The 17,134-nt window shown below is 39.1% G+C and overlaps 1 protein-coding gene across 1 annotated transcript in view; it reads left to right on the top strand.

The window, feature by feature from the left end:
• Nucleotides 1-539: 539 nt before the first annotated feature.
• The window catches only part of ELF2 (E74 like ETS transcription factor 2), a 34,564-nt gene continuing 17,969 nt past the window's right edge, over nucleotides 540-17,134 (top strand). The window contains 3 exon segments of the mRNA XM_009649492.2: nucleotides 540-654; nucleotides 4,175-4,370; nucleotides 5,350-5,515. Coding sequence (XP_009647787.2) covers nucleotides 4,299-4,370; nucleotides 5,350-5,515 — 238 coding nt within the window. The 5' untranslated portion in view covers nucleotides 540-654; nucleotides 4,175-4,298.

The raw sequence follows: 17,134 nt of genomic DNA, 5'->3' as shown, positions 1-17,134 counted from the left end.
GCTCCTCTAGTTTCTTACTGGATTTGGTACATCATTAATTTGATCCAATGTAATAATTTAGGTGCATTCAGCAATGAAATTATTGCCTTGTGGTATGGAAACTTCTGAAGTATGATGTGGCCAGGACAACTTGCTTTGACGATTCCTCGCTTTGATTTCCTTTTCTATAACTTCTAGCGATTGCTGCAATTTAGAAGGTACTATAAATTGCATGGATTGTCTGTTTTGTTCCCCTGACATTGTGGGTGCAAAGATTTACTTTGTATCCTGTTTTTGAGCATACCCCCTCATTCCTTAGCTATTTACAAATTCTTTTTTTTTTTTCCTGTTGGCTTTTGCAGTAAGTAATCTTTTCAGTTTTTAGACTTGTTCTGGGTTTCAAAAAAAAAAAAAAGGTATTTAATTCATTGTTTCTTCAAATGTCAGTGTGAATCAGTTAGCCAGAGTGGTAAAAATTATCTGGGAAAATGTCTTAAAAAAAGAACTTTCAGTCAACATAAAATTTTTTTTCCAGTGTGCACTATAGTTTATTAGTGATAGTGACATTTACTGGTATATTTGAGGTGCTGCTGCCCGTGAAAGACCACCTTTGTACCCTTGGAAGCCTTGTTACAGTTAATGGGATTCCGCAGTGATCTTGGCCAATGTATTGCTGTACGTATAAGTAATTTCATTTTCAAGCTGACTTCCTTAACTTTTTTTTTTTTATTAAACCAAAGGAAGGCGTTTTTGAAAAAAAAAAAAAAAAGTTGTGTGTGATGCTACTGCTGGCTGCAGTCCTGCTCTTGCGGTTGCATCTGTGTAGGTATCCGCATAAATCTCTCCTCGGGATTTGGGATGCCAGCTGAATAAAAGGGGGACATTGTTCCAAGAACTCTTACGTTTCTTCTGAGTGCTGCGTGAGCAGCTGCCTCTGGCCAGTGCTGCCCAGTCTGCTGCATGTTTGTCTTGTTTGCATGTGAGGGTACCAGCGTGTGCATCTCTTTTTTTTTTTTTTTTTTTTTTTAAAGCATTGATTTTGTTTGTTTGTTTTATAATTTAAACAAAAGCGTGCTGAAACTATTTGCAGATTTATATTTAGAGAGTTTTGTTTTGAAGCCAGCCCTAAATAACTTAACTTTGAGTCTGGCCTAGTGGGAGTGACACTCTGCCATCCTTTTCACACTGTTTTTTCAATTAGTATTTTTAATTCTGTTGAGCTGCATGTTTTCTTCTCCCTTAACTTGATAGGTGGTTATGCACGGGGGGATCGACTTAAGATTCTGTTTTTTCTGGGACTACTACACGTTCATCACAGTTGTGATTTGAAGTGTTTTTAAGCTTCTCTGCTAGCTGCTGAAAACATGAGAGGACTGTTTGGGTTTCTTGTAGGCAGACACCTGGATATATAATGTAGGCCATATAAACGTACTATTCGACACGCGAATAAACTCTCTGGTATTTTGCAGCCTTTATCACAAGTGCCCTGGAGCCTCTGAAGATGTACCTGCTGTAACTGATGATCTTGACCAGTGAAAACTGTCAAAAACTCGAGTCTTTGTGTCTTTTGTAGCGGTAAACAGAAACTTCTTGCAGTTGAGGCCAAGAATGTGGCTTCAAGATTTGGATTTTTGGGTTTTTTTGAGGGTGGCAGCACCTGGACTTATTTTTGTTTTCCCATGAGATATGTATAAAAACAATGGATGATGCAGTAAAGCTGCTTTCCCTGTTGTAAGGGATATTCCAAATGTTTCAGAACTGTTTTCTTTCTGTATTTTCCATGACCGGGAAGAGCAGGAGTGGATGTCAGATCTGTGACAAAATGATTTAATCATCTTTTCTGGAAATCTTAGATTCTTTTTTTTTTTTGTTTTTCTTCCTCTGACATCATTCCATATTTTGCTTTGTTGTAAGCACTTGTCCAGGGAGGAATTAACTTTGTAGTGAGTGGTTTGTTTGTTTGTTTTTAAATCTTTCTGTATGTGGTTCTGTAATTCAAAAATAGTCAGACTTGGAACCAGCTTCTATGCTGGCTAATTGTAGCACCGGGGGTAACCTGGTTTCTTACAAACCTGAATCATCTCCTACTTTAAGAATCTGAATCTGATTGTCTTTTGGACTTTTTGTCTCTGTTATCCTTGGGAAATGTGAATTTTGGAACTGATTTCTGAAAGCGGCTAGGCAGTATTTTCCTTTTACAGAAGTCGTATTCGTTGTGACTTGCTAGGGAGAGGATGGGAAATAGATTCACTATGCTACTGAAGTTCGAGGGAGAAGCGAAAAGGCTTCCACGAGGACATACTGCTTAGGGAAAGGGAAGAGGGCAAATGCTTAGTGGGTTCATTCGAAAAGGGGTGCGTCTGCGGGAATCTAACATACACTTTGTGTGTTTGTTTTAACTTAGAATTTCTAAACCAGGCTGAACTGAAACTCTTTTAACTAACCACTTGCTGGCCAGTGGGCTTACCTTTTTCCCCACACTGTCAGGTTTTTGAAAAGGTTGCTGAACAGCAAGAAGTATGAAGTTCAAATCCTGTTATAGAAAGACTCCGGGTCTTTAATTTTTACCTTCCCTGGACTGTTCTGTGCCATCAGTCTAAAGATAACATCCTTTTAAAGAATACTAAGATTTAGCATCTCTCTCATTCTTCTGTATGTTTTCCCACATAAGGTTCTTACTCACTATGAATTTCTGCTGGAACTGAAAAGTAAGGATTATCATTTATGTTTCTGCCTTGCCCTATCTTCACTTCTGTAGGTAGTTGATAATTCATGTGGAGAGAAATCCGCACAAAAGTAATCTAAACTTCTTGTAACCTAGGAGACAGAAATAGCAGGTTTTTGACATAACCTGATCTAGTACACAGTATTAAGTGTTTTCAGTTGCTACAATTTGGCAGCTGTTCGGCCACCTGTGTGGGATTATAGTACATAAAATATGAATATACAGTACACATGGTCTAGTATATGATTGTTTATCTGCATTAATATACTGCATGAGAACCAAATCAGCTTTGTGACATACTTAAGCTATGCAAAGGTACCTGCCTGCTATTGAAAAGCAGGCTTCTTGAGTTTACCCATTGGAGTATTAATTATAAATTTTTTTTCCTTAGATACTGTTTTCTTGCAGACCGCAGTGATTGTGCTAGCTTTTTAAATGGATGGATTTTATTAAAAACGTTGGGCTAAATTCTGGCTTCTGTTATAAAGCATTGATCTCAGTGGAGTTACTCGCAAGGGTAATTGATATCAGATTGGGTTCTTACGTCTCACGTGGAATATGTGCTTTCTGTTGTACAGCTAAGCAGCCAAACTTCTTAGTTTGCATCTTGAAGTAGTAAACTGCTCTTCACAGCCCAAGGTTTATGAACACGGATTATTTGTCTCTTCCAAAGACAGGATATGAGTAATAATATTTATTCAGAATAAATAAATAGCAGTTGTTTAGAAACAAAGCACTGCTGTTAATCTAGTTTTAAAGAAATTCATACAGATGGGGGTTATGTATCTTTGTAAGTTCAATGAGTCCATGGTGTACCCAAGTTCAAGCATTATGATGTAGAACTACTGGTTTTTGGACTCATAAGAAAAAAAGGGAAACTGCTACAATACTCTTTATTACAAAGAAAACTGTAGATTAGAAATCAAGTATGTATATGTGAGATTTGTATTATATATGCAGTGCTGTAAGAAGGCGGTATGTTTGGAAGCTTTATGAAACTATAGCTTTATCAAATGACTATGAAACACTAGTAGAACAAAGAAGAAAAGTAATATTAAAAAAAATCTCATAATTCAGTAGGAAAACAGTAACTCCAGAAAAGCCGCACTAACTCAAATTTGTGTGTCTCAGAAATCTAGCTGATACTTGACCTCAGTGAGAAATTCATTATTTCGGCCAATGGAAAATATCTAAGGATATTATTTGTTTTTAGAATTGTGTGAAACTTAATAAATAGCAAAGAACCAAACTGAAATTGTATTACCTTAGTATGAAAAGTTAGTGTGAAACTTGTGTTGTATGGCAGTAGTCAGTGTTAACTTTGCCAGGGTCAGCACGTTCTGTCACATCTGTTGTGTTCACTGATGCCTTCTTTTGATGTAGAAACGTAGCATGCAATAGCTTTCATAAACGTTGGAAGACTTCTGAATATAAACTATGCAAATAACTTAAAATTATTTTATGTTTCAGCCGCCTCTGCCTAGCTGTTTAACAGAAGTGGATTGTGAATTTAAGCCTTTGATAACCTCAGGCTATCAGCATTACTGTCTTCAGGATAGATAACAGCTCTCAAAGCGTCTTCAGGGGATGCACCATGACATCAGCAGTGATTGATACTGGAGGCCCTGGCCCGGAGTTTGACAGCAATGGAATAAGAAATCAAGAGGTTAGAAAAACAAAAATAGCGCTTATTTACTAACAAACTTTACAACTTTTATGTTAATTTGAAAGAAAAAAATCACCATAAACTTGCTGTGGGAGCAAGTGAAATGGATTAGAGATTGTTGTGTGAGCAGGAAGAGAGCAGCCCATTTTTCAAATATCTTTTATTAGAAGATTTTTATTATCACAGAGAAGTGGAAGCAGTACGTTTTGAAGTATGCAGTACAACTGTAGCCTGGGTTTACAAAATTAAATTCTATACTAAGCATCTCTTTAAAGTAAAGATCGCAGATGTGTCTTGAGCTGTAGAATGAGATGAGCAGAAGAACACAAGGACCTTTTTCAAAGTTAGCCAGTGTGACCTATTTGCTCGTATTTTGCATTCGTATCAACAAATAATAACTATATTCTACTATCCTGTAGCTCGTAGTAAATTGAATCCGTCAGGGTTCCACTTCTGCAACACTTTAACAGATCAAATGTGCTGTTACAGACATTTTTATCCTTAAATAAGTAGAGATAGGCATATGGGCTTTGAAGTAGTCAGTTCTTTTGTGATCGCTTACGTACTTAATCCAAAACATGAGTGTTCATAAGATACAGGTCAGATGTAGGCATGTTGCAGTACACATGCAAAGCCTTGATTACATTTCCTGGAGCAGAGGGAGAAGAAACACTTCCCACAGCTGAATGTCTTAATTAGAAAGCTTGCGCTTTTTCAGTGTCTTAAAGCTGTCTGATGCTTTAAATTTTAAGCGCTTAAAGCCAGGAAAATATCTTTTGAGATTCAGGAAAGTCCCTTTGGTGGATGATAATTACCTTTTTTTTTAATATCTTATTTTAGAAGAAAATTTCCTTTTAAAATCTTTAAAATTATTATCATTATTCCATAAAATATGTAAGAGCATAAGAGGAAAATATTGATGTATTGAGTTCAACAGTGCAGTATTTAGAGCATGTTTTTTTTTTTTTTCTCTCTACAGGAAAATGAGCCAGTCTCTGAATTCCCAGCAGTGATTGTGGAGCCAGTTCCTAGTGCCAGACTAGAACAGGGTTACGCTGCTCAGGTCCTGGTTTATGATGACGAGACTTACCTGATGCAAGATGTAGCAGAGGAACAAGAAATTGAGACTGAAACTGTGGAAACAGGTAGACTTACTATATTTTTTTTTCGCCATGAGATTTTCTTATTTTAGAATTCCCTGAGGAATGTGACTTTGTATTTATCTCCAGGATGGAGAGCCTGACCTGGGTTCACATCTCTTTGCTCTAAACTTAGTTTTACTTGGCTTCAGTGGTAACAGGTTTGGGGCTTGGTGGGTAAAAATGTCAGCTTAGGTTCAGGGTGCTGCACTGTAACACCGTGTGCCCTCATAAGTAGGCAGATCTTCATTTATGTCTTTGTTACCTATTTATGCAGGGGGTTAACTAGACAACTAAACTTGCGAGTTTTTAAAAATCATCTGAGCCAGGAAGCTGGTTAGAATTTAGTTTCACAGTGTGTCTGAGCCAAATAACTGCAGGGTAGCTGGCAATATGGACTGTGCGGCTTCCAACTCTTCCCCCTTCCCATCAGCTCTACCCTCTGTCCCTTGCTATCCTGCCTTTTTGGTCCAAGAGCAGTTCTATTGCTGGTTTAGTGGCAGGAGTGTGTGGCTGGGGGCAATGGAGTTGGACTGTCCTTTTATGGGCAAAAAACCCTAATAAATCAAAATTAACTCAGCTACGCGGTAAAATAACAAGTTACGAATGAAGAAAGGAGTAGAGCTTTGGCATTAAAGCAGCTGACCTGTTGAGCTATAAGCGTGTCTCTTTCTGTGCACCTCAATCCAAAGAACATGGTCAGGAGCTTTGAACTTTCTGAGGGGAACCAAAGTCTATTTAAACTGTCTGAAGAAACAAAAGCTCTTCTCCTTTGGGAGCCTGATTACATCTGACTGCCAGGCTGCTGCTCTGCTGCAGTTCCTGTTGTCCCTCCCCCTTGCTTTCTTTTGCTGCTTCTCATACTTTTTGAACCTTTTTTAGCCATTTCAGTATGCTAATTTTGCAAGAAAAAATAGCAGGAAACCCTCAACTGTTCTGTATTTTTGGTGGGTCAATGTTCTGCTGGATTAGTATGCTGACATGGCTCAGCCAAGGGCCTGAGGAGTGCTGGGGTAGGGAATACATAGAACTGCAACCAAAGGGAGGACAGGTCTTCTTGGGCACTCTGTACTGAACTGGTGAGACCACTCGGCTAGAACATGGATAGCATACATTCCTATCCTTGGGTTGCCTAATTTAGAGTTGAAGTTTGAATTCATGATGTCAGGCAAGCAAAAACAAACTGAGAGGCTCTTGTCTCAGTTGCTTAACTTTGCAGCCCAGGAAATATATGTGCATTCCCATGAGATTAGGTAGGTTTCAGTTCAAATTTGTCCCGAAACAGTGGATGCAATTGCTTATACATCCTTCTGAATCTGGATGTTAATCTCCTGTAGCACTGCATCAAAGATCACATGCATCAACTTTGTAAGGTATGCATGAACTAATGGTTCAGGTTTTGGAAGAATACTTGCAATTCTAGTTTACTCAAATGTGTTTTGAATTAAATATGCCAATTACAAGTTAACAAATTCATGTAAAGAAAATAGGTATTTTTTTAAATTTTTGACTATGGTAGTTAAACTTTTAGGGTTAAGGTAAGTGAGAAGTGAGGGTATTCTTCCCAAGAAGCTGAGTTTTATACATTAAATTTGTATTTGAAAATCTTAAAGAGCTTATACTTTGAAGGCTTTTGCATTTGGAAGCGTTGCTTTTTTTAAACATTAAATATGCAGTTTCTTGTAAGATTTTGGTAGATTAATGGCTAACAGAGTGGTGGTTCTAGGGTAAAGAGCTACTGCGAATGAACTCTGTATGTTTTTAAATATAGTTTTCTGGCCACAATAATTGGTGGAATTGACAATTAAAAACTTGTAGCTCTTCTGTAGGAATCTTACTTTTTTTGTGTGTTTGGTTTTTAAGATGCTGTTCAAAGAAAGAGATGTGGTGAAAACTAGAGATGTGCACTAAAAAGCCCATTTACAGTAGTGTAGAGAAGAAATTAAAATTAATGAAGGTTTAGAAAACTATTCATGAATATTATAATTTGTAGTTCCAAAAGGTCTTTGGGAAGAGAGGTAATCTTCTGTTGTACACTCGTTCCCATACTCCAACTTTTCATTGTTATTCATATAGTATATTCACCATTAATGCAGTGCAGTTTTCGTGGTGTAATTATATGTCACAGTGAGTAAAGGTTCTTGCACAGAACTTGTATCTAGTGTTGATGAAAAATGTGCTTGGTCTAGGCTGTTCTGAGGGAGGCAGTCTGGAGGGGCATGTGTTTTGACCGACACATCTTGGTACAGCCAGGAGTCTTTCTGAATTCGTTGCTCATACAGAGACATAAATGGGTGGAGAGAAAGTATAAAGGAACCAAGAAACATTCATTTTGGTAATGCGCCATTATTAGCGGGGAGTTGCAGGAGAGTGAATCTGAGTGTGTTTTTTAATTTTTATTTTTGTAGGGGAAGGGAGGAGATAGTGGGCTGTGGGTAGGAGGCAATTTCATGTTGGTAAAAGGTGCCATAGTAAATGTTAATGAGAAAGCAGGCTGAGGCGAAACAAGTAAACAAGGTATAATAATGTTTATTTAAAGAGCATTCTTAAGATGCTAATTTTCTGAAGTACATACCTTTATTATGCTAATGAGCCTAATTTAGGCAGGTGCAACAGTTTGATTTCTGTGCATCTTAGAAGACAAATCCATTGTTGCTGAATTAGTCCCAATTAATTCCACTTCATAAATGTCAGAATTAATTGCTACAAAAAAATTCACCTTATTTGAGAAGTGTATAGCTGTTGCACCAAGAACAAGAACCCTTTGTGGTTCAAAACTCTACAGACAGCAGATACTGGAGGTATTTAAAAGACAGTTGGGCGAGGTGCTTAGTGACCTGGTTTAGTGGTGGGCAGGTATGGTTGGACTTGATCTTAAAGGTCTTTTCCAACCAAATGATTCTATGATTCTACTAAAATAAATACAAAGTGGCAGCTTTTGAAATGATACGTACCCACATAACATAATACACACCCAGTTGTTGGTATCTCTACTGTTGGCCATGGACCTGATACTTTTTTTTTTTCCCTTCTTGTGGAAGTCCATTGGCAATTCCAATGACTCCTGATTTACATGCTTTACGACGTTACAGCACACATATTCCAAGAGCCTCAAGCTACTTTGCAGTTAATCTAAAGCTGCATAATTTAGTAAAATGTAGCATTATTCTAGCCTTCAGAGGTAGGGATCAGTTCCCTCTGTGATAAATGTAGTGGGGTGGCTGATGTGGTAAAATTTACTTAGGACACTCGAGATGATTTGTGCTGTGCATTGCATGGTTCTATTTGTGGTTTGCTTTTCTGTGATTGGATTTGAGACTGCGCAGGCTCTTAAGGGCTGTTGGTGCGGATCAGAAGGGCAGAATCAGGACCCATAATGTCATTTTTAATTAAAACTTTTTGCATTTATGAAACCACAATTCAAATAAAATATGCTATATAATAATTGTAATTAGCCATATCTATAAATACTGATGGATTTTCAATTAATTTTAGTGGAGTATGGGTTTTTTTGCCTGTCAGACTCCTTCCAGCCTGTTTCTCACTAATCTATCTTGATTAATTAATCAAGGATCATTAATTATAATTAATCCTTTAACTATAAAATTAACCCATTAACTATAAAAGTAAAATCCAAGAGTCTTTTAACAAACAAGAAAGACTTAATGGTTCAAGTTAGGTTTTTTGTCCTATTCCAGAAAAAACTGCCTGTCTGCTTGGAGTAGGAAAAAAAATCTCGACAATGGAGTTTTCTAGGAAAAAGAAAATGTAGGAATTTTGATTTATTTTTTTTTCAGGTGACCTTATGACATTCTCAGTGGAAGTAGTGGGTGCCTTTTGTAATGTTTGAAAGGGAAAGTATAAGCTTTAGATTAACGTAGTGTTTAAATTTCTTTTCCTATGTGTATGATATAATTCCTAGGAGCAGTACCATTAGGCTACTGGGGACTGAGTTATAGTCTTAAAATTTTGTTTACTGCAACAGTGGCGTATCATAAACAATGCATCCTTCTCAAAAATTTTTTAATAATACCCAAATTATATTGACTTCCGTTTCCTGAGTAGTTATCTGTCCTTAACGTAATTAGCCCTTCAATTTTAGGGTTTGGTCAGCAAAACCTTTGTAGCTTACATAACAGCAGAAGCCGCTGTCTTTAAAGAAGTGGTCGGTCTGAAATGAACTGTTGCTACAGTTCTGTTTGTCTGTCACGACACAGAACCAGTAATGTGGATGTGTAGGTGTGTTAATGGGGTAATCTAATCTTTGGATTTACCGTATGTGCATTGCTGAAGGTACCACAGTCATGATCTGCAGGTCTTGTGCATGGATGATGCCAACACTGTTTTAAAAATGTCAAGTTATCCGGAACATTGTCACTAAAAATGGTTAGGACTTTCTGAGCTCCTTTCGCATTGATCTTATGCCTGCACCGGTACTACTTTTCTTTTGTATAACCTTACTTAAGATGAATTTGCAAAACCAGTGTTGTTTATTGTTTACAAATCTTGTTGAACAGTAGGCAGCTATTAAGCAAATGTTGCTGTAAGTAGAGTAAAGCTTGATTCCTGCGAGAGGCATACCAAAATCATATCGCCGATGTAGACCCTGATTTAACTGATCCAGTGAATCTAACTTCTCATATCAATAGTATTTCCCCCCCTTTTTTTTCTTATTAATCATCAAAGCGGCATGTACAGGTTTGGGATTTTTTTTCTCACACCTAAGTTTAAAGAGGAAAAAAAGCTACTGCTTTTGAGAAGTTGAGATATCATTTGACTTGTGAACTGTCACCACATTTTTTAATTTGATGTTCCATCAGAAATCCTCCCTGTGGTGCAAGTTGAAAGTCTGTTTTAATTCTAAAAATGTTATTGCCACAGGGGGGTAGAAGATCTGCATGAAAAAATGGGGATCTGAAAATAAGCCCCTCCAGGATTACGATCTGATGGAAAAATACTGAGCTACAAAGACAACAATGATGGTACGTTTGTCTATAATCTCTTAAATTTTATTTTTCCCACGGCGAAGTTCAGTTGAAATTATCATGTAAATTGATAGCCATCCTTAAGGAGGGAGGAGGTTGAATAAACAGTGAGTTTAGGCTTACTTCCTCCCCTAATTTAAACAAATGCATGAATAAAATATATACTTTACGGCAAATCTTCTTTTACAGAGGAAATTTCAGGTTACTACTTGCACTGTTGTCACTGTGGGAACCAGCTTGCTATAGCTGTGTAAAGTCTTCAGTTATTACCTGTTCTTCTTTCTGCCTTCTCTGTCTTCTCTCATTATGGTTAAAACTGCTTCCTCCTGACTTCTTTTATGTGAATTGGAGCCTGTGAACTCTTTTGTTTATCTCAGATAAGTTTTTATCAGCTCTGAAATAATATATACTAAGAACTCCGAATTAGATCTGGTTAGACTCTTACCTTTGATTATGGCATGTGTATGTAAGGGATAAAAACCCCAATGTGTGGTTTGGTCCAGACATTATTTGATTAAACTGCCTCTTAGAAAAAAAATGAGTTAACACAACCATCTGGTATATCTTTTGGTACTGCTGACATATCCTATGGATTGAACTTCATTTCCTTAACACTGTCAGCTTGATGAGAATTTTGAAAGTGGAGAGCAGTTTGCTTTAGAAGACTCTGCTGACTGCAAACAAGACTCTGGGCATTCTAACAACTGGGTTAAACTCTCAACTTAAGTTGGTACTGCCTTCATCAAAGAGCCGAAATGAAGCCTATTAGATAAAAGTAAGATAAAACTTTGCACGCAGTACTTGCTTTACTGCAAGAATTAGATGCCTCTAGCACATTCATGGGTTAAGGATTTATCCATTGAATGCGAGCTAATTTTATTTTTGACACCATGCTGCTTGCTACATCGGTGTGAATTCTCATTCTGCCAATAAATCCATTGCATTTTTGCTGTTTAAATATTGATGACAGTGAAACAAAATGATCCCCCTCCCATTGCCTGTGCTATTGTATTGCACTTGGACCAGTTTCGCCAAGGGCATATGCATCTGTTCTCAGTAATGTTCTTAACTCAGAAAGAAAATTCAACTGCAACTTAAATTTTGTGTCGTCTATGCTGGTGTTTCCTTTTCTGAGAAATTAATGAAAAGAGCTGTGCAGCTGCTCTATGGATGATAATATTTTTATGTAACAGTAACAGCCTGGTTGTGATGCCCGGTTCTTTCCAGATTTCAGGTTTCTACTTCGCTGTGTTCAGTGCTCCATTCATACTGAAAGAACACTGCAAGACTTAAGTATTTTGTAATAAAGCCTAATTTAACTACACATTTTGGGCACAATTTTTGTTTTTGGAGGCTGATGTGAGGCTAATTGAATGGCTTGCTAGTATGGGGCATTATGGGTTGGACTTGAGATGTACAGATGCACTCCTCTGAACTCCCAACTCCATTGCAACTGGGGGTGAGAAGTTGTAGGATGTTACTATGAAGATTCAGCCACAGCATTTTACTAATGTAAGCTGAAAAATGTTGCGATTTGTATCTTGAAATTAGAATGCAATATGGCAGCCAAAACCATCGTGGTCTTGAGAGCAGAAGAGTTGGTGGTCTTTATTGATCAAAAATAGAGTGATAAACTTGACATTAATAGTTTTTAAAGGTGACCTGCATATTAAAAGGCAGATAGTTGTTGACGACAAATTCTAGGATCACAGTAAAGCCATATGTTTGAGCAGGGCGTTTAGTCCTTAGAAAGATTCAGTGGGCTTGTAGAATAGACATTTGTTACTATTAGAGAAGTCTTAAGGAGTTGTAAATGCTAAGACTTGAACAGAGAAATTGCTCAACGGTGGCATAGTTCGTATGCCAGCTTATTACCAATCTCAAATACTGTTGATTTTGTAAAATCATGTAAAGATTTGCTAATCTGCTGGACTGCTCTGAAATGAAACAATTTCATTATAAGGTAGGGAAGTGCATATATCAATTTTTTTTCTGAGACAGCCAGTAAGTTTTTCTTACTCTGCATTCACAAGTAATAATGCTGGAATGTAGACACTCTTGCTATTTTGAGTAACTCCTTTTCTGTTTGTCAAAGGTAGCATCAAATCTGGAGAATACATTTGCTTTTCTGTGTAGAATTACTGATTGCCATATGAATAGTGACACCAGGATCCTGAGTCAACTTAAAGGTGCAGATTGTGACAGACTCGTGGCTTTGGTATTAGACTTCATATGGTGTAGTCAGGAAGATAAGCTTGACACAGTCCCTGAGCCCTTTCCTCAGTGTTTCCCTCATTCCTCCAGCGACACTTTGTGGTTATTTTGCTATTACTTTTGCTATTTTCTACCGTGGAATCCACAGTGGATGGTAGCGATTATGCTGGTGTGATGATAAAGGAGATTGCTGCATCTTCTTGCATGTTTCTGGAATCTGTCAGAAATGTTTCTTTGTATTGTTACCCTTGCAATGCAGCAATAATTATCAACAGTTTGATAGCATGCTGTTGGAGGACAGCAACTACTTCTGTAATTATTAGACATGAACTTCTTCAGGATCCTGGGCAAAACCGACCTGTCTGTAACTAAAATTCATAGGTGGTTTCGGCGCTCGAGATGGGACATGCCTTGACTTCTGAAGTTACTTGAAGCTTCTTAGCGTGGTTGGCTTTTTGGTGATGTACTGCTGCTGTTGTTTGCAATTTCTCATGTAGACTGCAAATACTACCCTCAGGCAGATTGCCATCTACCCTTGACTACTTAGTTAAATGAAGTCAAACAAACCACCTCTGTAAGAATACGTAACTGCTTTATGATAATTGCCTTTTCCCAGGTAGCTTTGTCACACTAGAATACAACTGGAATCCTCTGTGGCTAAGAGTAATTAAATATGTGGGTTTTTTTTCTCTCTGGTTCATCATTTGCTGCCAGTGAAGGAAAAAGGTGCCGTTGGAACATTGTACTTTTAGCGTTTCCAAGTTCAAAGCTTGTGAAATAGTTTTCCAAGAGAAACTACAGTCTGTTGCAGGAGAATGTTTTCAACATAGGCAACTTTGCAGAGGAGACTGGGAGAGGAGACTGACAATTCCTCTACAGCTGCTGAATGCTGTATTAGTTTTTGAGGACCGTGCAAGGAAATGCTTAAGATAATTGATGATCCCACTCCCATCCACTTCTGCAAATCTGCTGAAACCTTCCAGTTTTTTGTATTTTGAATTTCTACATCTGCTGTCTTGCCTGTGGCAAGACAATCACATCCAGCTGCTGCTCTTGAGCTGTCTTCCACTTTTTCAGAACAATCAGGATGAAATTTAACGGGTGTATATATAGCAAAGAAGTAGTGAAACTTATTTCCTTTAATGTGAACAAAGCTGTCCATATCCCTTAACAAGACAGCACGAATTGATAGATAATTTACTCTCATGTTTATACAAGTAGGGGGATGTGGTTGACTTGGGTGTTCCTGTTGTCCAAGTTCCTTATCTACCAGAGAGTCTGAAGTGCACAGGGATGGAGGTGCTGTCAACTAAAAACGTGGTGACATGTTACTGTCCTGAAATTACTTAAGACTCACACTTACTATGTTTTTGTGTGTCATAAGCATAGTTTTGAATGGTAGCTTTTCTGCATATTAGAACCTGTCGACTTTTTTTTTTCCCCCCATAGCAGTTGGTAGATGTAATGTGATGAGCATGTAGGTCTACCTGGCTATCTTGACAGCTGAGCTTGTGGTTTAAGAAATTACAATGAAGCTTAGTCTCTGTACACTCTTACCAGTGTGGGGAAAAAAAAAAGTAGGCTAATAAATACAATTCTGTCTGACAAAGAATGATGCTGATTGGGGATCTGTTTCTATATTTTTTTTTTTCTACTTTTTTTATCGTGCCAGAGAAACGTAAGTTAATCTGTAATTTCATGTGGTCCTGTTACAGTAAATACTTCTTGCCTGATTGGGCCACCCACCACTCTCTAAGTAGATTTTGCATCCCTCTTTGTTAGCCTTCTCACTAGAAAGGAAGCTTGAAAAGAGATTAAAAAGTTAAGTGCATGTTTACTTTTTTCCCTGTTGACTTGTCTTTTTTTCCCTGAAACAGTAAGATTTTATGAGCATAACAAATCAAATAGTCTTCAGCATAATATACTGGAAATCATGTAGTTTAAACAGAGGGAACTGCAGAACTTTTGGGGAAAATCACATTCCTCCTTACAGACAATGTTATGCTTCAGTACTAGTATAAATAAGTTGGGCACAGGTGATCTTCGTAGATTTATCGTAGTTGCTCACGTTATAATCTTGAAAGTGCATAGGCTTGGCCTGTTTTCAACTGACTGGAATCCCTTGGGCCTCCAGTGATGCGCGCTCTATGTACGATCAGAGCAAGCGAAGAATCAGAATAACGTGTGCAGCTGTTGGAGTCCATTTCGTGTGAATTGGCAAACGCTGTGCTAAGTCTGTGCTCGCAGCAGTAAATAAATGCCGCTTAGAAAACTGGTATTAAACCAAGAGCTTGGTGTTTTATACTCTTTTTTTTTTTTTTTTTTTTTTTTTAATTCATTTCAGACAAATGGTGTTTGTCAAAAATTACACACGGGGCTTACTTGAATGCACTTATTCAAGGAACCCACATATCTTCATTCTACCCATAGCGGGCAGAGAACAACTTGGATATGAGTCAGACAATTCAGTCTGTGACTGGAAGTTGCAATCAGTAAAAAATCCTCACTGAATTACATAGCAAACAGTAAGGCAACAAACTATGAATGCATCTTCCCCAAAATATGTTAGGTGTGAACTCCTGTTGGCGCAAGTCTGGATCTTCAAAGGCGTTTAGTGTCTCGCTTCACCTTTGGATCTGGATCTAAACTGACAAATATTTTTAACTGTATTCCATTGCTGCGGACCTAACTGCTTGAAGGGAGAAGTGTGGTTAAATTATGATTTTTAACAACAGTAGGTACACAGGACAAAGTGACGTGAGTAGAGAGTACTTGGTATGTAAGCTGAACCTACAGTGTTGCTAAACTATGCCGCGTGAGGTTTCCACTTCAATTTGAGGATGTTTTAATGAAGGGCTATGAAGCTTTATGGCACATTTAAGTGTGCACCTACTTAAAATGCCTTTACTTGTCCTTGGGCTTGGCTCCACTAGAAAAATTTCTGCTGGAGAACACAGCAGAGTCCCCTAGTGGAAATACGCTGACAGAAGGAATTCTTGTTAACACTGCTTATTCCACCTCTCAGAATAACGTAAGCTGACAGGAGCGCTCTGCTGTTGGCAAAGCTGTATCTGCATGAGAACTTTTTGCTGCCACAGCTGGCTGGAGTGTGCCTTTTTTGGCCATGCATCTGGCTGGAAAGAGCTCGGCTGGCAAAACTTGAGCAGAGTGCTACCCTTAGATACCGTGGCTTGAATGTGAGGATGAATGATCTCACTTGCAGGCCTGGCTCATTATCTAATGAGGTGATGAACAAATTTAATTCATAGAATCATAGAATCGTTTAGGTTGGAAAAGACCTTTCAGATCATCAAGTCCAACCGCTAACCTAACCCTGCCATCCCACCACTAAACCATGGCCCTAAGCACCTCGTCTGCCCGGCTTTTAAATACCCCCAGGGATGGGGGCTCGACCCCTTCCCTGGGCAGCCCGATCCAGGAACAGATGAGTGAGGTCTACAAAATGCCTGAGCTTGTGTATATGAATGTGGTCACTAAATTGTATTCCCAGAAGGCCTTGAGAGTTGTAGTAGGAGCATGAGCTTGTCAAAAGTTTGAGGTACTGCAGTTACTGGTTGGAGGTACCGACTGCATACTACTTTGTGATTTCTGTGCTGGGGAGATAGGCTCCTAAATTCTTGCTTGTGATCTAAATCCTAGGACTAAAACTTGAGAGGGGAAGAGAGATTCCTTATTGTCAGACTGATGCAGCTAGCGCCCTTCACCCTTCCCTGGCGGTGCTGGCAAAGCTGTTGTGTGCAGGGAAGTCTCTTCGGGCAGTAAGTGGTTGCTTGATCCTCCTACTAATGGCTTAGCAGTATGGGCCCAGTCTGGCATGCGTGGTGAAGGAGCTCCTACGCATGATCTCCACCTGTAGCGCTGGGTAGGATGTCCTTGGCTTTTCTTGGCATAGCAGCTCTTGGCGCGCAGCTCTGAGGTTTCACCCCGAGAACAGGCAGCATGGGGACTCAGGCGGGAAGCCTGGAGAACGTGCTCTCCTGACAGTCCCTTCGGCCCCGCCGCGGCACCCCCGGGGCCGGGCAGGGAAGGTGCTGGTGTTGCTGAAGCAGGTGTTTTCTTCAGGTGGGAGAGAGAGGACACAACCCTAGAAAGTGGTGTTGGGGATACTTACTTTTTTAAATGAAGGAAGCAGTGCAACTCCTTCCCCCCCCGCCCCCCAGTCGGCTCCGAGGCTGGATTTGGGAAAGGAAGGGGTCTCTGGCTAACTGGAAAAGGCATCTGGAGTTCCCTTGGCTCCTGTCGAGGAGCCGAGGGGGACTGCATTCCAGAAAGAGAGTTCTGGCAGAGCACGACCGGCGCAGGCAGCCCAGGGGAAAACCCGTTAACGCGTGGATGGTCGCCTCGGTGAGGGCCGGTCGGTCGGGCTTACCCCGAGGAGGTCGCTGCCTTAATACGGGGCTGCGGG

Source organism: Egretta garzetta, unplaced genomic scaffold (assembly GCF_000687185.1).
Source record: "Egretta garzetta isolate BGI_Z169 unplaced genomic scaffold, ASM68718v1 scaffold302, whole genome shotgun sequence".
NCBI lineage: Eukaryota > Metazoa > Chordata > Aves > Pelecaniformes > Ardeidae > Egretta > Egretta garzetta.
The sequence above is the reverse complement of the archived record's forward strand: the minus strand, read 5'-3'. Positions and strand labels throughout refer to the sequence as shown.